This window comes from Chionomys nivalis, chromosome 4 (genome assembly GCF_950005125.1).
Source record: "Chionomys nivalis chromosome 4, mChiNiv1.1, whole genome shotgun sequence".
Taxonomy (NCBI): Eukaryota; Metazoa; Chordata; class Mammalia; order Rodentia; family Cricetidae; genus Chionomys; species Chionomys nivalis.
Window position 1 is genome coordinate 18,484,751 of NC_080089.1, and position 23,479 is coordinate 18,508,229.

Here is a 23,479-nt window from a genome sequence, read left to right on the forward strand (position 1 = left end):
GATCCGGACCCAGAGACCGGTTAAGGTGGCGGTTCTCACCCTCCTCACTCACCCTCTGCCGAGAGGGCGTCTGCAGGGAGGACCCGGCACGCCGCTGCCTCAGGCCACGAACTGCGCAGCACACACCACCACCGCCTAGAGGATGCGGGGCACAAAGGGAGCGTGGCTCGCCGTGACTTCCGCTTCCGGCCCCGGGTGTCTCATCTATAACTGTCCGAGTCCACCCCCACTGCGCTCTCCCGCGGGAGTCCGGCGGGGAATCTACCGACAAGCGCCTGGCTCGGGCCCAGCTTCTCGACTCTTCTGCGCCTGTGCAACCCGAACGTTCGCGAAAATTCCTGAAGCGGCACCGGCGGCTACCGGAAGCCAGCGCCGTCGTCTGCTGTAGTGCCGGCGATTGGCGTGGTGGTTTCCTCTTAGTCCCGGCCGTGTGGGTTTCACCTGGGAGACGGAATGGCGCTTCTGTGTTACAACCGCGGCTGCGGCCAGCGTTTCGACCCGGAGACTAATGCGGACGGTAAGGAGGACCCTGGCCCCGAGCCTCCCCGCCGCTCGCCGGCCCAGTCTCGACCTCCCGCCGCTCCGGGAGCCTCCACGTGTCTCCCACGCCTAGGGCTGGCCGCTGCTGTCTCGGGTGCCCCTCATCCCTCACCGGGGACCCCCTGCACCTCCTCAGCTCCAGGGCTAACGTGACCCGGTTTACGCTTTGTCACTGCCTTGATTCCTGGGCGCGGGAGGGCCGGGGAAGAGGGCAGTAGACCGGTCTCGCATTGGACTTGTCGCATTTTGAGTGCTAGTGAGAAGCGTATCGTCGCTCGTTCAGCCCACCTCTCCTATTTACTTGTCTTCTGAAGAACTGTGCTTGGTTGCGGAAATGACTCTCATACATCCATCCGTCTCACAGTAGCAACGTTTTCGGTATAGTTTTGCTGGGGCCTGCAGTTTTAAACCACGCCGACCAGCATGAGATGAGCCCCAGTGGTGTTCCAAAAGCCTGTGTGCTCTAATTAAGAATGTACAGTGAAAGCAAAGCACCTATCGTGCGTGAACCCAGAGGTGTGAGTCTCGTTATTGAGTGGGATAATTATGCAGATTACTAGACTGTTGTGGAAAGTGGCAACACTTGTCTCAGATTTACCTGGCATGTATAGTATGCTTTTTATATGCATGGTATTGAACTGACCCTTCGTTATGTAATTTAACTATCCTGTGAAGTGTCTCGCTTCAGACCGGAGTTCCGCGTTGTGAGAAGAGTTTAAAACCAGTACCTTAATTAGATGTCTTTTTCACGTTTGCGGTGTTTGAAATATTTATCTTGGTTTCCATGTAAACTGATGAGTTCTTTCTAAATAAGACTGGTACAGGATTTAAAAGGAAAGATGAAGCCACCCTACAAGCACTTGTTAAACTGCCGTGGTTATGTGCACGTTTTACTTTAATACTGAATATACTGCTGCTTTATAGGTAGCATGGGGCAATATTTTTAGGGTACTAGATTCTGGTCCAAAGTTTGGGAGTGGTACCAACTTGTTACTGAAAGTTAGTCTATCCATGTGTGGAATGGTGTATTACTTAGAAAAGGTGAAAAAAAAAAAACAAAAAACACAGAAACCAGGCTAGGAAAGCGACAGGAGTAAATCATCAATTTGGGGCTATTAACAGCATTCCTACAGCAGGGAACTCCAGTCACCTGGAGAGAAATGTGTTCACTTTAGCAAAGTGGAAATTGTTTTAGAAACTAGGGATAAATGTCAAGTAAATTGGTTGAATGAATGGCAGTTGATAACACTGGATTTAAGAGAAAGTTTTTTTGGAATGGGGATAATTTGATCTTTTACGTTGAAATTATAAATTAAACTGTTTATGTTGAAGGTGCCCGTTGTGGTCTGTGTTCTCAGGGAGTGCAGTGATGATGTCGTATTTGTAAGAAGCTGTAAGTCTGCATGCAGTCATCCCGTTTATAATAGTGTAGTATAATTTCCACGTTTATTGACTTATTTCATCCCTTTAGTTTTATTTTTGTTTGTTTTGTTTTGCCTCGTGTGCAAAAATGCAAGATGATAGGACGTTTTAGTTTGTGATTCAAGTACATGTTAAAAAGAAATATGAATCATAGCTTACATGTGTTAAGTACTCTAAAGGAGACACGCGTTTGCAAACAGCACAGCAGCTACGAGTGACAAGTGAAGATTTCATCTAAGCCTAGTGTAAAAAGGCCTTCAATATAGTCACTAGTCTGCTGTAAATATGAATTTCAGCAACACTGGTAAGCCTGAGAAATGCTAGAGGACGTTCTTCTGCTTATCTAATGTTATTTCCTTTGAAAGCAGTGATTTTTACAGTTAACTCAATGCTGGTTACATGGTGAAGATGCAGCTGTGTTTATACATTGTATACTTTATGGTAGTGATTGCACATTAAATTAAATGATCTGCTATTCTCTCTCAACTTCATATCTTTGTGCATGCACATTTCCATGCCCAGCTTCCTTCTTCTAACTCTGCAGTATGTAACTAGTAGCCTCTTCCTAATCTGTGGGTTCTCTTGGTGTCCCATTCCATTACCTAGTACTTTGTATGCATAACCAGCACTTAGTAAAGAAGTAATAGGAGATAATAGTAGAGGGTAGAGAGATTTAAGGACAATACAGGGAATCAAATTGTTGGGAAGCTGGGGCAGGATGGGGGAATTAAACTTGGAAGTTTGAGTCAAGTAAGAAAATTACAGAGGGGGCTGGAGAGATGGCTCAGTGGTTAAGAGCATTGCCTGCTCTTCCAAAGGTCATGAGTTCAATTCCCGGCAACCACATGGTGGCTCACAACCATCTGTAACGAGGTCTGCTGCCCTCTTCTGGTCTGCAGACATACACACAGATAGAATATTGTATACATAATAAATCATTAAATATTTAAGAAAAAAAAGAAAATTACAGAGGAATATAAGTGTCTTTCTCTAACATCATGGTATACTGCATTCTCAGATAATGTGTGTTTATTACGAATAAAATACTCCACATTGCTAGTGGTAATAAACGTATTTTGTATACGAGTTAAATAAGTTAAAATTTCTGTAATATGGAGAAGAGACCAGAAATATAAAATGATCAATAGCAACCATGAAATATATTATAGAACTGAACTCTGGCTTGTATCTAGGAATTACTTGTTAAGAATGTTAATGTAGCAATTAGATATTTCTGCAGTGATTAAAATGTTGAGTTAATTTTTTTCATATATCTTTTTAGAGAAGCTTGGGCAATTTTTATGGATCAGTTTATAAGTATACTTAAATTTGATATTGTTGCCCGGTGGTGGTGGCATACACCTTTAATCCCAGCACTTGGGAGGCAGAGGCAGGCAGATCTTTGTGAGTTCGAGACCAGCCTGGTCTACAAGAGCTAGTTCCAGGGCAGGCTCCAAAGCCATAGAGAAACCCTGTCTCGAAAAACCAAAAAAAAAAAGATATTGTTTTGAAGAGATAATTGAGAACAAAAGATGGGAAGGAGAGCTGTGAAATTCTGTGCTCTCAATATAATGTGACTGTTCCATACATGTATCAGCTGTGGTTGCGCGCACAAGACTGCCCAATACAACATGCTCTAGTTCAAATATTCCAGCCCACAGGGAGAAGGAAAGTCTGTGCTTCCCCCAAGCTAAGCTGGGAAGCTGTTGGCAGGTGATGGCAGCTGGGACAGGAATGACTTTTCTTCAGGGGAGTGGCTATAGACAGCACTGGTTGGACTCAGTGGGTGTGAAGTTCTGGGGAAAGGAGATGGAGGTGAGTAGGTGGGGGTAGCACGTGAGGAGGATGGGTACGACTGAGCTAATTTGTGCACATGTATGAAATTCTTAGAGAATAAAAAAGAGATATTGCCAGAATCATTAGGACTTCAAGTTTAGTAGTAAAGAAGTTTTATTACAAAAGATGGAAGAATGCAGAGTTCTCAGCCTGTGGGCCACAACCCCTTTAAGGATCAAATGGTCCTTTAGCAGAAGTCTCCTAAGACCATTGGAAAACAGATACTTACATTGTGTTATGAAGTAGCAATGAAATAATTTAATGGTTGGGGAGTCACCACAGTATGAGGAACTGTATTCCTTATGTTCACAGCATAAGGAAGGTTGAACCACTGCCACAGAGTATTCCCGTGTGTTATTATTGAACAGTTCTGTATTTTGTCCCTGTATCATACTGTTAGAGATTTAACTTACTTTTTTAATACAAAAACTTAATGAAGTGCCAAGAGTAATTTGCCTGCTTTTGGAAAAACGATCAAACCCTTAACCACCCTAAGGAGGGAAACATAAACTTGTAATTGATAAACAGCTGTGTTGTTTCGTTTCTCTGTTTTGACCAGATGCTTGCACGTACCACCCAGGTGTACCTGTATTTCATGATGCCCTGAAGGTAGGAACAAGTTACTTTTCAGTTTCTTTATACTTGCAAGATAAAAATTAAAGATATAATTTTTTTTTTTCTGCTTCAGCTTGTCAGTTTTTCTTAATGACCATTTGAGGGTGCTTTAAACATAGTCTTTAAAGACAGAAGAGAGTAGACAGTAATGTTTCCTCATTATAAAGTTATTTACATTCCGACTCTTTTTCCTAATGATTTATTCCCTTCCTAAGTTCCAAGTTAAATAAAAGCAGTTATACTGCTTGGTCTTTAGTCTGTCGGTGCTGGCTAATAAAAAAGGCTTTGTCTGAATGGTTTGGGTTTTTTGTTTGTTTTTTGTTTTTGTTTTTTCGAAACATGGTTTCTCCTTAGCTTTTGAGCCTATTCTGGAACTAGATCTTGTAGACCAGGCTGGCCTTGAACTCACACAGATCCGCCTGCCTCTGCCTCCCAAGTAAGGGGATTAAAGCCCCGTGCCACCACCTCCTGGCTCTCCTCTGAGTATTATATTGGTTGTTTCAGATGTTTAATGCTTCTACAAGTGTTTTATTGGAAAAGTCATACTGTATTTTCTCCTTTATTTCCTTGGTGAGCTGAAGAATCAGAGAAATTGTACAGTGGCAGTTTTTTTATTTGTATTTGCTTTGTTTTGACAAGGTTTTTGATGTTGTCTTTTTAAAAATTCATGACTATTATGAGGTGTGCAAGTTCTCAGTATATGCATTTTTAGAGAAAGATAAACTTAATTTTGTAAGCATAAGGCTACTTATAATCTTTCCTTGAATATTAACATTACAGAACTTTTCTCTCAATATTCCCCTTATACTAAAGTGTTTTATTGTTGTTAATATAAATTTAACTACTCATTTCATTAAGTAGAAAACTAGTGGCTTTATATCAGTCCTTGTATTGCCTGAAATTTATTGAGTCTTGGAATCCAAGATTTATAATACGTAGTGTAGAATACAGACAGACAACGAGAGTCTGGAGAATGATTGACAGTGCCATCACTCATCCAAGCATGACACCTAAATTTGGATCCCCAACACATATATAAAATCAAAGTGAAGGGCCTGTCTTTAACCCAGGTCAGGGAAAAGCAGGTCCTTGGCCTTTCTGTCTAGCTAATCTAGGTGAATTATCAAGCTCCAGGTTTTATAAGAGACCTTGTCTCAAAAAGTTAGGTGGAGAGCAGAGGATCCTAGATGTTGACATCTGGCCTCTATCCCCTCCCCCCCTTACATATTCACACAATGAACAGAGCTAATAAAAACCAACACAACGATAGAAATGAGAGTAATGCAAACACTTCAGTTTAGGAATGGTTTGATGCTATCTGTAGAGCGCATACATACAGAATATGACAAAGAATCACTAGACTAGAGTTGACAATTTGAGGACACAAACAAATGTACTTCAGGAACAAAAATGAGAAACATCCCTATGGTTAGGAAATGGGAAAAAGTAGAAGGGGAAAGTGAGAAATAAACAAGTACAGTAAGAGGATAAGGCACGGCAGTCAAGAAACAGTCCTTTTCCAAGAAAGAAAAGTACACCTTCATAATCGGTTTCAACACACAGAAAGGCTGTTAACGAGGCTAAAATGATCAGAGCAGGAGCTGGACAAAGGACCCTCTCCAAAAGTGTTCCTCACACAGAACTGAGCAGATAACACACACTTAGCTGCTTGCACCTTGTTTACATTTTTTCCATGTACCAGTTAAATGCTAAGTTTCTGTCTCTCTCTCTCTCTCTCTCTCTCTCTCTCTCACACACACACACACACACACACACACACACACACACACCATTAAATTTGTTGAATAGTATCAGCACTCTTTAAATGCTGTAAGAGTATGGTAATTGGTTCATGTGCATCTTAATCTAAAGTTCACAAGAAAAGGAAAAACAGTAAATTATAGAATATTTAATTTTTCTTTTTAAGAACTGTAAAGATAACCTGGTAGTGCATATAATGTTATAAAAAACAAAATTCACTACCAAAACTTCTATGCTTTAAGCTGTCCCACATGAACTTAATATGAATTTGGGGCCACAAGGATATTTATTGTATTTCTATTTCCTTATTTCCTACTACATTAGAATTAAAATCAATAACTAAAAGCCACCTTCAGTAAGCTGTTTATGGTAAAGTACCTGGTTTTTGGGTGAAATAATTAAAATTAGACCCCTTCCTCAGTGGTATAACACCAGACAAAGAAAAGATGGAGGCCAGCAGAAAAGCCAGACAAGCTTTTAATGAAACCAGAGTACAATGAAAGAATGAATAGTACATCTTATAGGTGGTGGTGAGGCAATCAGTGGAAGGAGAGAGTATCAGAACCAGGGCCTCTGTTCTTTGTTCCTGTTGACTTTTATTAAGGGTTGAAAAAGAATCGGGATGATGAAGGCTTCTAAAGACCAAAGCAGTCAATTTTCTGGCTAGCCAAGGAGGAATTATTGAGCCTTATTGTCATTGGTTTAACTTTCTAGTCACTTAAGGACTGCTCTTATTACCCAAAACCCAAGATGTCTGTTTGAGATGGTAGACCAATAAAATCATTTATTACTATGAGCATGTTTAACTCTGGTAAGATAAAAACTACCCCACTGATTAATTCATTATCAACATTCTGCCCTGGCTCATTTTTAACTTGGTGGGCAGAAGAGGGCATTATAACAGGTGACATCTGTCTCCTTTCCAGGTTTTATAAACTCCCTGCTTGAATCCCAAAGAGTCATTTGACAGTTGGTTAAAACCTTACTTACTTCAGTTGCTTTTGTCTGCTCTGCTTCTCGCTGAAAGGTTAGTTTAACTGTTTAGAAACGACAGTGCTATAATTGTTACTTAGTAGGCTCCCCCCAAGTTAATGACCTTATTTGTCAGATCCTTTAAATATATGAATTAGAGAGTGTTTGCTTGGAATTGAACTTGGCACTAGGCAAGAATTCCAGTGAGTTATATCCGTAGTCCAGTAGATGATGTTTAAAAACTTTTTTCTAAAAGGTCAAATCGTATTCATAAACAAAAGCTTCTGATTTTCTATTTTAAATAGTTAGTGATTATTTAAAAAGTCATGTGATTAGGAAGCACCTTAAGAAAACTGAACTCTTGTATGTTTGTGTGTGTATATGTCAGGATTCAGGGAAAGAGAGCAGCACAGTTTTAAGCGTCTGCTTGTTTTTCCTTGTTTTATAGGGTTGGTCCTGCTGTAAGAGAAGAACGACTGATTTTTCTGACTTTTTAAGCATTGTAGTAAGTACTAATTTATTCTTTTTATTTTTCTCAAAGGACATCCTCTTAGAAACTCCAGATGGAGCAGTCAGATCACTGTTATCCACTAACTCAGCTATCAGGTCACACCAAACTTTACAAAGGGGATTCATCTCTTCCACAGCCTCTAAAAATCCTTTGTTTGCATTGGAGAATAGGATTTTATGTTAACTACAAACCATACATACCATATATACATAAATATATTTTACATTCTTGATTTTGGTAATCCTGAAAAGAAGGAAGGAAGTCACAGGCAAGCAATGATAAAGCATATTTTTAATTAGAGGCAGTAAATTTTATTTATCAAGAAACCAACTTGATGGTTCATTGTTTTATATGGCACCAAGAAAGAAAGCTGTTTCTATATTATAGATGAGAAAAGTGAGTTGTAAAAGATTATTCAAGCTAAGACATTTCAGTTTAATAGGAAAGTTGAAGCTTAGATTGGGATGTTAGATTGAAAGTCTTGTTTTAAGGCAGGGACTCACAAAACCCAAGTAGAAGTGAGGATGACCTGGAACTCCTGAACTTCCAGCTTCCGAATCCAAATGCTGAGATTACAGCTGAAACTACTCCAGGCTTAGTGGTATTGGAGGTCACACTCAGAGCTACATGCTAGACAAGCACTCTGCTGACTGAGACTGCAGACTGCGGCCTTTTTGAATAGGCTTTGGCATATATACATAATTTGCTTCTTAAAGCACCCAAAAATACAAACATACATAATACATAAAGTAGGTGAAAGCATAACTGTTCGTTTGTATCTTATACTGACAGGGATGTACAAAAGGTAGGCATAACAGTGAGAAGCCACCTGAACCAGTCAAGCCTGAAGTCAAGACTACAGAGAAGAAAGAGCTGTCTGAATTAAAACCGAAATTTCAGGAACACATCATTCAAGCCCCTAAACCAGTAGAAGCAATAAAAAGGCCAAGGTATACTCTATACAGCTGCTTGTATTTGTAAGACTATGATAATGGCATTTACCAGTGGTAATTCTTTTTAACATTGTATATAAAGGCATATCTTTTTTTTTTTTTACAGTTTCTCCAAATTATTTATTAGAATGTCTGACTCAAGGAACTATAAAAAGAATGCCACCAACTATTGTACAGTTTATGCTTGACATGACATTTGAAAACATTGGACCCAGAGCTTGAACTGCTCAGTCCTTTATATACAATTGTATATAAAGGCATAACATTGTATCTAATGAGGCCACTGTATGTGTTTTTCTTTTGGCAATAACCCTGTCATTTTTGAGGGCATGCCCACAATTGGGAAGTTGTACGTCTTCATTTTCTGGTGTAACACAAGAGCCTCAAACTGCACTTAAATAGTGGTTGTTTTAGAACTTGAACTACAAAATGTAAACTCAGGATTTGGGCTCCAGATATGTCTCTCAGATGAGTTCTTTTTCAGTACAAGCCTGAGAAATCATTGAAATCAATTGAAGCTTTTATTCACACTATAAATTTACAGTCTTCCTTTTTCTTTATTATACTTAAATAAATTTATAGACTTACATATATAGCACAAGAATCCTTAGTTTTGATGTTTGTTTGCTCATTAATATTTTGAAGTATAGGCTATAGTTCAAGATCAGAATGCTTTTATTCCACCTGCATTATTAATTCAGTCTTAGTAGACTGTCAAACACAAGCCTAGGCCATTAAAAAAAGTACTGGAAAAAGACAAGAATTCTGTTATACTATAGTTTGTGTTTTAATCTGTTACATCACAGTAGAGCTTCCTAAAATATAATAATAGTATGAGTTAATACCATTTTTTAAATGATGGACTTCAGATTTATGTTCTACTTAGGAGGCTATGAAAAAAATTAAATTTTTTTTTTTTTTTTTTTTTTTAATCTGTATGGGTATGTTTTGCCTGCATGTGTATCTGAGCACTTCCATTCCTGGTACCTATGGAGAACATCTGATTCTCCTGGAACCAGAGTTAGAACTCTTGGTCCCAATCTTTTGAAAGAACACTATGTTCTCCTAATCAGTGAGGTAGCTGTCCATCACTTAAACGTTTTATTTACATCCATTTGATACATGAGTTAAATGGTTTCACTGTACTTTATTAATGTTTCCCAGTTTATCATTGTGAATGCAGAGCGAATTACCTATGATATATTTTATTGCTATTTTGGTTTTTCAAGACAGGGTTTCTCTGTGGTTTTGGAGCCTGTCCTGGAACTAGCTCTTGTAGACCAGGCTGGTCTCGAACTCACAGAGATCCGCCTGCCTCTGCCTCCCAAGTGCTGGGATTAAAGGCGTGCGCCACCACCGCCCGGCTATTGTTATATTTATTAATAATCTTAATATTCACTTATTGTCAGACTTGGAAATTATATATATATAATATCTTAACCATTATGGAATATTAAAAGATGGTTGTGGTTTACACTGTCATAAAATTGTATCTAAATTTGGAAGTCTGTATGTCATTTCTCTACATAAAGATAATTGACTCTACTAATACAGATAAGTATGCTTTCACTTAGTGCTTAAGAATTTGTGCTCAGAGTTTACATTCCTAGTCTTTACTCCCTATGGCTCCACTGTGTAGTAGTGTCTGTTAATGCTAGCAGTGTCTTTAATATTTGAAACTTAATTTCTTAATAGAAGAATCATTTTACTAAAAGTTAAAATATTGATAAATGCTTATAAGATACTTTTTAAAGGAATAACTTAACAAATATTTAATGACTCATGGAAGATTTTTAAGGTCGCCAATATTAAGTACAAAGAAATACTTTGGTCTATTGATGATAATATAGCTTCAAAATTCTCCAGCCCAGATGAGCCAATGACAAACTTGGAATTAAAAATATCTGCTTCCCTAAAACAAGCACTTGATAAACTTAAACTGTCATCAGGGAACGAAGAAGATAAGAAAGGTAAGGCCCTGTTTCTTTGTTTTCACAATGCTCTGTGTGAGTAAGAGGCAGCTGTAGAGCGCTGAGTGGAAGTGTAGCACGATGTAGGAAGAACTCACTTCATCTCAGATGCTGATGGCGCCATGGAAGAGCACTCAGTTCATCGATTATGTCCCTGTGCAAACCTAGCACTCCTTAATTCCTCTATCAACGAAATTTCTTCAATAACTGAAATGGTTTTTGCGTATCCTATAAAATCTATTTTCTTATCCATTGACCTCTACGTACTATTAAGGGGCAAAAATACCTTCCGTGATTTCTGCTGTATAAGAGCTTTAAAATTGGATAAGTTCTGCATTATAGGATGGAAACACATATCATTTGGAGGCATATACGCAAAACTAGATGTCCAGCTTTTTGTTTCTTTTGTTTGGAGAGAAGAATTGTCTGATAGCTTGTCTTGGATGTTGCTGTGTGATTGAGGGTATCTTAGAACTCAGCCCTGTTGCCTCAGCCGTGCTGGAATGTACAGCACCAGATCAGCTGGGCTGTGGGTTTCTTTTTCTCTATTTCTTTTTCTTTAAATCTTACTTGTTTTATAGAAAGATTATTTTTTAAGACTAATACAACTGTGAGATTCTATTTTAATATTGTAGTTTTAGATTTTATTCCTCTGTTTTAAAAGAACATAGTTATGAAACTTTGTGTTACCTTTTTTTTTTCCATTGCAGAAGAAGACAGTGATGAAATTAAGATTGGGACTTCTTGTAAAAATGGAGGGTGTTCAAAGGTATATATTATAAAACTTTGGATTTATGGAGTAAAATTTTAACATGGACGCAAAGGGCTCTGAATCACTCTAAAGGTAGCGAACACCTGGATGCTAGTTAAATGTTGGGTACTTCGTTGAACACTAGGACTATAAATACAGTAGAGATTTTCTAAGAGGAACATCTGGTAGAATTATGGGAATAAATCTAATTTAATTGACAGTTACTAAGCACTTGATATATGCTAGACATTGGTTCAGGGGCTGGAGACAATAGTATCACACAAAGACCTGAGGAGTGAATATATTATGTGAGCAAGAGAACAGACTAGACCATTGAATAATTAATGCAGACACACCTGAAGTAAATTTAATAAACAGAGCAACTACAGAGGTTCCAGTCAGGGGCTACTTAAATAAGATTTGTTGGTGAAGATCTTTCTGATGCGGTACTAGGTCGGAATTGGGGGGAGGAGGACTAAACCTGGGAGTAGAACCATCCCTAGAGGGAGCAGGTAGAAAGGCTTTAGATCTGTGCTACTCAGTGCATGCAAGATCCCAGGGCTTGGGCAATAATTGAAAGCCGTGCTTAAGGAAGTAGTATACTCTGAATACTTGTGTCTTCAAGAATATGGTTAATTAGTGAATTTAGAGTCACAGCCTAAGCCCCAAGAAGCCAAGTTCAGACACCCATCTTTGATAAGCCAATTTTTAAATAGATAAATTAATCTGAGAAAAACAGGAAAGGCTTTTTTTTAATACATGTGATCACATTGGGAAGAGGGACAAAGATCCAGCAGCCGCCCCCCCCCCCACACACACACACCAGTCCATTTTGTGTTAAGAGATGGCTTAAATAGAGGCCTAGAGGTATGCATAACTAAGTGGTCCCTGTTGGGAGCAGCCCTTTGTTCATTCTGGCTACTCAGACCCAAAATAATCACTCAGAAACCATATTATTTGCAGTACTGCTTGGCCAATAGCTTAAGCGTATTGCTAGTTAGCTCCTACATCTAGAATTAATCCATTTCCATTATTTTATATTTAACTGCGAGGGTCGTGGCCTACCAGCAAGGTTCCAGATGGCAGGTCACATCTTTCCCCTGTGGTGGCTACATGGCGTCTCCGTGATTCCCCCTACTCTCTCTTCCTCTATCTGCTTGGAACTCCTGCCTTGCCATATTCTGCTAAGTCACTGGCCGAAACAGATTTATTCATTAATCCATAAAAGTGATACATAGAAGGACTACCTACACCAGGTCCCAATAAAGGTCTGGCTTTTCCATTTGACTGGCACAGAATTTAGGCCTTCTCTTCCAGCATGATATTCCTGTGGGTAATTTCTTTTTTGGGGTCCATTGTTTAAGTAGTATGTTATTTAAAATAACGGACACAAGTGTCTGAAACGATTAAGAGCACTGACTGCTCCTTCATACAGCCTAGGCTTGATTCTAACCATCTATATGGCAGTTCACAACCGTGTGCAACTCTAGGTCAAGAGGGTCCATTACCTCTTTTGTCCTCCCTGGGCTCCAGGCACACATTTGGCGCATAGACATGATTGGGCAAAGTACTCATGCTGATAAAATAATGAAATAACAATAAAAGTGGTATCTTTATTGTTGCCGGACCAGTTACAGTTGAGTGAAGATGGGATGTCAGCAGGTTTGTTGTCCTTCTATGATGTTTGAGATTCCCCTGCTCACTAAAAGTGGAATGGAAACAGAAGTAGAACCTCATATGTATAAGGTAGAAGTAGTAAGTAAAAGGGGTAATTTTATTTTCATTTTCAATTTTATTACTTTTTTTTAATTTCATTCAATTTAATTTGGTAGTATTCTTTTCATATTCCCAAGCCTTTCCAAATCCTCCCTATCCACCCAACTTCATGTTCTCTCTCTCTCTCACAAATAAGTAAATCACCGAATCATACTGAAAGTGCACACATATAAAAACTGAAATTTGTTTTGTTTTGGTCAGTTCCTCGTGAGCGTGAAGCCTGTCCTGGAGCATGGTTAGATTTTTTTCCCCCTTTCTCACCAGGTAACAGTTGCAAATTGCTTCTTGGTTAGGTGTGCCCACTTTCCCTTCTCCGTGCTGGAGTTTTTATTATCTACCCCCCCCTCCCTTTTCAAGTCTTATGCATGCTGTCACGGTCTCTGTTTGTGTGTACATAAGTTCTATGTGGAGCACGCTGTTTCGTTGGAGTCATCCACCACTTCTGGCTCATAGAATCTACTTCGTAGATTCCTGAGCCTTGAATATTCAGACATCCCATTTATGGCTGAGTGCTCCAAGGTTTCGCATTGTCTACCTACTGTCAAATTGTCTGTTAGTTACCATCAACCACAAGAAGCTTCTCTGATCTATGGTTAGCAATATGTATTTTCCCTGTGTTGTTCATTTAGCAGAGAAGTAGTAATTTTCCCCCAGAGCACATGGCCTACCTGTCTAGCCTCGGGTTCTGGCTTCATTAATAGTTTGAAGTGTGGATTGAATCTTATGGAGTGGGCCTTGAATCCAGTCAAAGGGCAATTTGTTATGCCCTCATATTTGTGCTACCATTGCACCAGTTTGCCGTTAGAGGTCACAGGTTTCATAGTTGGGTACTGTTGGTAGAGAGTAGAAAAGGCAGTACAAGCCGGGCGGTGGTCCCAGCACTTGGGAGGCAGAGGCAGGCGGATCTCTGTGAGTTCGAGACCAGCCTCGTCTACAAGAACTAGTTCCAGGACAGGCTCCAAAGCCACAGAGAAACCCTGTGTCGAAAAAACAAAAAAACAAAAAAAAAAAAAAAAGAAAAGGCAATACAGGTGGCAGAGTACAAGCGGAAATTCAACTCAATAAAAGTACCAACAATGGGGTGAGGGAGGTATATCTAATAAAACTGATTGCAATAATACAGAGAAAATAATGGGAATGTCATAATACTGTTTCCTTATATAGGTTGAAATTAAGAGATAACCAAATTTAAGTGCCTTTAGCGGTGAGAAATTAAATTTTTAGATTATAGAGGATTTAAGAAATACTTAATCTATTTCATTGAAATAGTGAAATTTGCTAGAACTTGTTCACGTACAAATTTAAAGTTGATGACTTTCAAAATGAAGCCGGTAGTATCTTCAACTTCTTCACACGTTCCCTTGAAAAGATTATCTTTATCTGTCAGCACGTATCTTGCTCTCTTTGTCCTCTTTCTTAATCTTTCACTTGGGTTTGTTAGGTTTGTTTTAGGGAATATAACAATAATCTTGCCCTTTTTGGTGCTTTGTGAATGTCATTGTTGAGCATGTCCTACAATTGATAATTGATTTTTCCTTCCACTGTTTTTTTTTAATAACACTGACCTTAAACACTTCAGTGTGTGACATCTAGAAATGGGATTAGATGTATGTGTTCATTTTCAGCAGATACGTAGACATAGGAGATTTCAAAGGTTGCATATTCTATATGCTTGTCAGTACTGATGAATTGGATCCACTTGTCTCCACATTGGCTCATTTTGTTGTATCAGTGTTTTATAGTTCAGCTCTTCTGATAGAGCATACAGTCTTCTCACTTTGTGTTTCCTTGACCTCGGCGGTGTTGTGGTTGCGTGCCCGCTGATGTGCCTACTGCTCAGATCTTTCCTCTCTGACCACATGCCCGTGATCTCTCTGCTAGCCTTTCTTGTCATCCTTTCCCTAGCAGTCTTATAGGAACTATTCATATCTTTTAGCTCCAGGTCTCTTGTCAGAGGAATTTCATTTGATTTCCACTGGCCTCATGATACCATTGATAAACAAAGGGACTTTTAGTTTTCATGAAATGGAAGTTTTCCTGTTTTTTTTTTTTTTTCCTTTATTGACAGTGTTCTACTTTATTTAAGAAGTACTTGTTTGTAACATGATGGGCCGGCTTGTTGGGGTTAATGTCCCGCCCGGTAACCCACAGCCGGCAAGCCCTAAAAAAAATCACACAAAGTCTACATTAGGCTATAAACTGATTGGCCCATTAGCTCAGTCTTCTTATTAGCTCTGGTAGCTTATATTAACCCATTATTTTTATCTATGTTAGCCCTGTGGCTCAGTACCTTTTTCAGTGGGGCATGTCACATGTTGCTTCTTCGGTGGTCTGGGCTGGAATGGGAGGAATGTGCTTCCTCCTTCCCAGAATTCTGTTCTCATCGCCCTGCCTCTACTTCCTGTCTGGTTGACCTACCTATACTTCCTGCCTGGCCGATCACCGTTTATTTAAAACAAGATTGACAGAATACAGACAATTCTCCTGCACCACTTGTTCTGAGTTACATTTTCTCATGCAGAGGAACTTTATGTGAAACACTGAGTATGGTGGAAAATACGAGATTTTTTTTTAAATAAAGGACATTCAAGGAACATTTGCTAGTCCTTGAGTGAGTTTAAATGGGTTAGTCTTTTGAGTTGGACCAGATTTTGTGATAACTTCAGAGGTAGAAAGGACAGATTTGGAGGACTGGATGCATTTGGTGCCATTGGATAAGATAAGAAAAGAGACATTTAGGTGGTAGTAATGATAAGTTCAGATTCTCATATACTGGAATTTATGTACTTAAGGTGATAAACACCTAGTACTTTGGACCTACAGAAAAGAAACACCAAATCTTGGTCTTCTACTTTAATTAATATGATTATAAAATTAGAGAACATACTACCAGCTACATCCATGTTTTATTAACATAACTTTTTGTGAATTCATCTGTAGAGCCTTCATGTACAGCAGCAGTGGGGCCCGGATCTTCCAGACAAACCATGGATGTTTATATAGGTCTGCAGCTCATTTTACCATTTGTAGGGATAAGATATCACCATTTCCTGAAACTTCCAGAATTGCTTTTTAGATTTTCCATATTAATTAGTGATGCCCACACAGAGTATACTAAACACATAAATCATACTCTGTTTTGGGGAGAGTGTATGTCCCCTGATTCCAACACATATCTGTAAATTTAAATATTTGAACATAGTTCATTGTAACCTCATGCCTAAAAGCCTTAAAGCCTCTTATTTAGTAAGTTGGCTACCTTTCTGTTTTCTTTCTTTGCAGGAATCTATAGTTTATTTATGTTCAAAAGAGAGACATTTTCCATTTCTTGATGAATTTACCAGTGTTCTTATAGCTGCTGTTATTTAAGTATTTTCTAAAGTAACGAGTACTACAGATAGGTGTAAGATGGAAGTGTGAGATGAACAGCTAATTTTTTCTCTGTGTCTTTGTTTTTTAGACATACCAGGGTCTACAGAGTCTAGACGAAGTCTGTGTGTATCATTCTGGAGTACCTATTTTTCATGAGGGGTAATTTATGCATTCCTAATAAAAATTTATAGTAGTAATTAAACCTTTATATTTTTAAACATTGCCATGCAGTTTTTGGAAAAAAATTTACCTACATTACCATTTAATCCTTATAATAACCTAAGAAAAGGGCAGAGGCAGTTGCCTTCATTAAGTACAGGAGGAAAGTAGAGTTATAATTTTTAAGTAATCATTGTAATTTTTCAGTGTGTTCTTATTTAGACTTTGGTTGTGTGCATTGCCTCTACCTTAAGATACTCAGGCCTTAGCCTCCTGCAGAGAGCACTTAGAGGCATGTCCTACCAAGTGGCCTGAATTGCTTTTCTTAAAAGACTGTCATTCATTTTTAGGACATTAGAATTTTTGGCCATGGGGCGCGGAAAGCCCATGCTTTTCCATAACTCTCAGTTTTGAGTTTGTCTCTATACTGTGTTTCCAAATGCTTCGGATGCCTGGAGCTATGTAATTTTTAGTTACCTGTGCAGGGTTTTATCTCAAGTTAGTAGTAGTGGTTTTCCCTTCTTTGAGATTGTTCATCATGTGTGGAAGAACTAGTTTCTACCTTGTTCCTTGGTCTTCAGTGGGTTGTTGAAGTGTGGCTATTACAGTACTCATTCCTATCACTTTTGGTAGCTTCATGAAGGAATTAGGGTCTACATTCTCAGTGAGAATCTAGACTTGGAATTTGTGATTATAGATTTATTCAAAAGCTAAGTTAATAAATGTCACCCTGGTTTTTAAATAGTTTTCCTAGTATGTATCCATTTTAACTGTTCACTAATAAATACTTGCAAGTTATTTAAAGTTGCAGTATTTATTTCTTAATTACATCTGTTTTAATGATAACTTTAATCCATTGTCTGATTTAAAGGATGAAATATTGGAGCTGTTGTAGAAGAAAAACCTCAGATTTTAATACATTCTTAGCCCAGGAGGGCTGCACAAAAGGGAAACATGTGTGGACTAAAAAAGATGCAGTAAGTCACCTTTCAGGCTCACATACTGACCTGTGATCATCCAAGCCATGTTTAAAAGATCTGAAATTAGCATGTGTTTATAGCATAAAACTAGCTTTCTTACAAGGTAAGTAAAGCATTGGCATATGTACAAAGTAGTGCATCTCAGTCTCCCAACAAAACAACCCTGTGTATATTGATGCAGGTGTGTGAGTTTTCAGAAATACTTTAAACCTACTAAAACTGGAAAATGCTTGTCTTATTAAAATTAGTTTCACAGGGGCTAGAGAGTTGGCCCCATGGGTAAGAGCACTTGTTGTTCTTTCAAAGGATTGAGATTTAGTTCCCATCCCATCACCCAGAGACTCACCATTAGACACCATACATGCATGTGGTACACAGACATACATGCAAGGAAAGCCTTCACACACACCCAGTGAATCTAAAAATGTATTAGAAAAAATTAGGTTCACAGCCTTTTCTACTTTGAAAATTGTCTCCTAAAAGCACTTTATTAATTTAATGTCACTAAACCAATAGTTAGCCCTCTACTTCTGTTTTTTTGCTCACAGAATCATTCCACCATACTTACGGTCCCTCCAGCTAGTGTTCACAGTGGGATTTCTTAGAATGCCTCTGCTTGCTCTGGGGAAATTTATCAAGGAGGAAAGAGTTGCAGTGCATGAGTTCCTATCAAAATATTTTAGGGCTATGAACATAATTCCCTTAATCTCTTTAAGTTGAGAAAATAAAACCAGTTTGTTGCTACATAAAGGTTTGTATGCCAGATCTTACTATTTTAATAGCATGATTAATCCAAACAAATTTTTGTGCTGTGCTGACATTGGTAACTTTAGGAACCTCTCTGGTTCATAAAACTTCTATGTTTTAACTCAAGGATGAACTTTCAGGCTAGACATGTGTTCAGTCTTTGGTATGTCATTGTTGCCATTTTGAATCATAGATTACTTACCATAAAACTTGCAGAAATATTTTATTAGCAGAAAATAGGGTATGCTTGTATATTTTTTCTGAGATCAAAACCTTAAATACTTTGAAAAAATAAATGTTATGCTTCACTTTTTTTTTAAAAGTTAAGAGTGTATTGGTGAAATGTAACTATTTTTTTCTTTCTTTTAAATAAGTGTTTGATTTGTTTTTGAAATGAATTGATACTGTAGTAAAGCACTAGGAATAATGGTCCTTTCCAGACTGGCAGTCAACAGATGATTTCTGCAAATGTGACATTTTCTGCATGCTAATATGAGAGGACAAGATAATTTAATAATCATAGGAATAATTATTAGTTGACAGTGTGTGTGTTCATGCATACATGGTATGATGGTTCTGTGTTTGCTGTCTTCCTGTGTCACCACTGTGTTTGAAATATGGGTTCTCTCTGAGCCTAGAGCTCATCATTCCAGCTGTGGGATCTTATGATTAACCTTCTGGCACTAGGATTACAGAATCATGCTACCATATATGATTTTTTTTTTTATGTGGATGTTGATGTTCCAAACTCAGCCCCTCATACTTACAAAGCAGGCATGGTACCAAGCTAAGTCCCCAGCCCTAATACCACCCAAAACTCTTCATTTGTACAAAATAAACTCAAGGTTCTCAGACTTTCAAGTCTTGTGTTACCTTGTTTATCTTACCAAACAAATTCCTTTCTCATTTCTGTCTTCAAAGAATGATTCTGTGACAGAACTTAATGGACAATAGGATGTGAATGGAATAAAGTTTAGTAAGGCTTGTGAAATTGTCTCCTAAGTGAACAGTAACTGTATATATAGCCCTAAAGGAGAAAAGCCAAACTGGAGAAATGAGGGTGTTCTCACATCATAAACTTGTTAAGATATTTGTATCATACTTTATTGTTTAAACCTCTTGGTGGAATCTTTAGATGTGTTACCCCGAAGCATTAAGTGCTTCATTGTGCATGGTGAATTTTCCTCTATTAACTGAGCGAGTTCTTTTTAAAAAGTTGTGTTGTGTATTAAGATCACAAGGTTTTTATTACATTACAGGGGAAGAAAGTTGTTCCATGTAGACATGACTGGCATCAGACTGGCGGTGAAGTTACCATCTCAGTGTATGCTAAGAATTCACTGCCAGAGCTCAGCCAGGTGGAGGCAAACAGTACACTGGTGAGTCTATGAACTGACTGAGTAAAATTACCCTTAACGCATTATTTGTTCATATTTTCTCAGAGTTCTTAGCTCTGATCAGAAAACTAATGACTTTTATAGAAACAGTATTTTAAGTGAAAAATCGGTGTTTCTGTGTGTTTCTAAAGTTTGTTCTTCAGAACACTGTGTTCTGAAGTTTTCTTAGAAGAATCACAAAATATAGGTTTTTCAGCATGAACCTTTCAGTTAATTTTTTTATTCTCATACTCATTTTCTTAAAGGAAGCAGGAGGTTGGGGAGCCACCATTGACATTTTCTCATGGCTTAAGTAATGTCCGTCTTGTCTTTGTAATTGGTGCTTGGTTTCACAAACCTTCACTGATCAGTTATCACTCTTGGCTGGATGTGATTCACTGTTTTACTGCATGCTTAGTGTGTATTAAGGCCTGGTTTTCAATATCTACCACCAAAAAATAACAATTTATCTATTTCAGTTAAATGTTCACATTGTATTTGAAGGAGAGAAGGAATTTCATCAAAATGTGAAACTGTGGGGTGTAAGTATTATGAATCCACTTAATTATTTTTCCTGATAATGAAAAAAAATTTAGAATGAATACTCATGGAAAGTTGATGAATAAAACCTTAATGTGTCTATTAAGATACTTAAATTGCATAAAAAATGGCTCCAGAGGCTTGATTTTTGACATTAGAATAAGCAAGATGTGTTTTTCTGAGACCAATAAAAGCACCAAGTTAATGTTTACTCTGGATGTGTTGTAGGTGATTGATGTTAAACGGAGTTACGTGACTATGACCGCAACCAAGATTGAGATCACCATGAGAAAGGCAGAGCCCATGCAGTGGGCTAGTCTTGAACTGCCGACAACCAAGAAGCAGGAGAAACAAAAAGAAGAAATTGCAGATTGATTGGAAGAGAAGCAGAAAACTCTTGTCTGATTTAGAGTTCTCAATGTGTGTGGTGAAGTAGTAGCTTGCTGCTGTAACCTTTTTGTTGTTTGTTTTTTAATCTGCCATTGTAGGGTTATCATGAGTTTCTTTAAAGCCAAAGTCTCTTGATTTTTTTTTTTTTTGTGCCTCTATCTTTCTTTTGAATTCCATATTAAGACTCCAAGTCTCCTCAATAGTAAAACCATAGTTGTTACCCCACACACAAAGGGAGTAAAAAAAACTCATAAGCATAATTATAGTATTTCTTAGTAAAAATTATTATAAGCAGAGAAATAAAAGGATTTTTTTATCCTTATATTACCGTTACCCTTCGAACGGTAGAAAGGTGTAATATAAAAAATTTAATTGGCCTTTTCACGAACTTTGTTACTGTAATTCTTGAAAATCTTTAAGAAAAAAGTTCTTTGTTTCCCCTATGAGGTGGTTACTTCGGTAGTGCTAACCCTAAAGCAGTGTAGTCACTATCTCTGTGTACTGCTCACAGAATTCGTTTGCAGTTCGTTTAATTTCAGAAAGTTACACCGATATCTATAGTTCTTGTCAAGCAATATAATTTAAGACTATAGGAAATAAAATTAAGTTTATAGAAGCATCAATTTGATTAAAATTTATCATTTCATAAGAGTAAGCAATAATGTTTTGAAAATCTTTTTAATTATTTAAAGGTGTTTTTATGATGTTTTGACTAAATTTTATTAAATTTCTAGTCTAAATCTCTTAGAGATTATCTCTGTCTCCCAGATGAAAACTGTATCTGTAAAATTGTGACTGTAGCTTTGTTGAGATGTGTTAAGGTATGTGTGAGGCTTGAATCTGGAATGCCTCTGAGAGCTTGTTCTGAGTCCCCAATTTACGGCTCTGTTTTGAAGGCTGTGGAACTTTCTGGATGTTGGGCCTGTGGGTTCTCTAGGAGTGAGTCTTTAAGGATTATACACCCCTGCTGTCAGGGCATGGAGCCACCTCTGTCCCGCGCTCTCAGTGCTGCCTCCCCAGCCGCTGTAAACTGTGTCCTCTGAAACTGCGAGCCAAATAAACCTTTGCTCCCTTGATTGTTTGTGTCGTGTGCTGTGGTCAAGGCTGTGGTCAAGGCGACAGGAACAAAGTGTGCAGTTCAGAACAAGTAGGACAGCTGCGTGTTCTGTGTTAGTGTAGCTGCTTGATTCTTTGGAATTTTTCTAAGGGTTTCACGAAGAGGTTGACAAGTTTACCAGTACAATACTGATTTTATGTTATACCTCATTTCTATTAATTGTATATGACACAGAACATTTATATTTATGCCAATTACAGCCGTTAATGAATAGGTTACTTTTTGAGGCACGGCTCAAGGGGAAACCTGTTATATGAAGGTTAGAACTCTAGTAAATTGGTGCCTTAAACTGGTATAAATCAAAATGAAAGTTAAAGGTGTTTACGTTGGTATTAATGGAATTCTTACAAAGAAAGTATGAGTATAGTCAAAATATTATCTTAGTTAATAAAGAATCTGGGTGGGCACTGGAGAGAGCCCCCTTAACAGCACTGGCTGTTGGGTTGATTCCCTGCACCCATAATGGCAACTTATATACTCAAGGAACTCTACTTCAGTTACTGGTCCCTCTTCTGGACTCTGTGGGCACCAGGCAAGTATGTTGTTCACGTGAGATACAGCCGACTGTATGCATCATTCTGTCTAGTTCTGTCAACAAGTGTAAAGACACAAATCTAGTCTTTAAGCTCTACTGATACAAGGGCATGCTCACATTTTTTGGCAATGAAAAACTAGGATCCAAATATTGTCTCTTAAGTTTTTAGTTAGACATGAATTCATTTAGAAAAGTGATCTTACTTTCTGCCTGAGGGAAGAGGTTGAATCGGTTTGACTCAAAATATTAATTACACTTGTATCGCTTCCTTACTGAGCCTGTTTCCCCTTGAATAGTAGCTTGTCTGAGGTGATACTGTCGAAGCCAATGATGTTTCCTAACCTCACACTTGCTTGCACAGCACTGCTTTCATTTTTAGTACATTGTGCGGTGGTTACGTTTGTGACCATTTAATTATTTAATTGTTATTTCCTTCCAGAACCTCTGTGTGTCACTCAGATAAAAATTAAATGAAATCACCTTAAACTCTATGTTAAAGTAACAGTATTTTTAAAGAAGAATGTTTTACTCTGTCAATTTATTAAGAAAGGTTAATGAAATGCTTGTTAGCTCGAAGACATTATTTCTGTTACATACATGCATTTTTATTACGGCATCAAAGCTGCCAAACCAGATATGTTTTGTACATGTTGTGACTCATTGTAGCATGGGGAACGCAAATGTTGTTTTTCTTGCCTAGTTTTGCTTGCACAGAGGAAGTAATGTCCTAAATTGGCCTGTCTTTTCTAGCCGCTTATTTTGAAATAACTTTAGGTTGCCAGGATTATGAAACTAGTCCAGGAGTTCTGTATGGTATGTCATCTCCCCATGTAAAATTACATAAAAAACAGTTTACAGAAGTAAGACATTAACCTTTACATAAAATAGAATGATTAATTTTAACCTTTTTAGTGGAATTCTTAAAAGGAAATTTTTGGAGCCTGTCTTGTAATGTAAGCCAGTAATGTAAACAATTAAAACGTGAATTGAAATCAGCTGTTTATAGGCTGACTGTACATTTACAGAACTATAGTCAGTGCACTGGTTGAGCTTTGCCATTGTATCTTGTGCTAGGGGTTTTGTCTTTACATAGATCTTGTTTGATTTTCTTATCAGTTCATCAGAATGAAGAGAACTATTAAAACATTCTTGCAGA

At 38.0% G+C, this 23,479-nt stretch overlaps 1 protein-coding gene across 2 annotated transcripts; it reads left to right on the forward strand.

Annotated features, from left to right (window-relative positions):
• Nucleotides 1–311: 311 nt before the first annotated feature.
• Nucleotides 312–23,479, forward strand: Chordc1 (cysteine and histidine rich domain containing 1). Of its 2 annotated transcripts, none has more exons than XM_057766992.1 (11): nucleotides 312–517; nucleotides 4,358–4,407; nucleotides 7,595–7,651; nucleotides 8,450–8,607; nucleotides 10,477–10,580; nucleotides 11,291–11,349; nucleotides 16,568–16,638; nucleotides 17,510–17,615; nucleotides 19,625–19,744; nucleotides 20,221–20,283; nucleotides 20,510–23,479. In XM_057766992.1, exons 1-11 carry the CDS (start codon nucleotides 454–456, stop codon nucleotides 20,654–20,656), a joined length of 999 nt encoding a protein of 332 aa, XP_057622975.1. In that variant the 5' UTR covers nucleotides 312–453; the 3' UTR covers nucleotides 20,657–23,479. The 2 variants fall into 2 exon arrangements, with proteins under 2 accessions (XP_057622975.1, XP_057622976.1); XM_057766993.1 differs by lacking the exon at nucleotides 312–517 and adding an exon at nucleotides 999–1,056.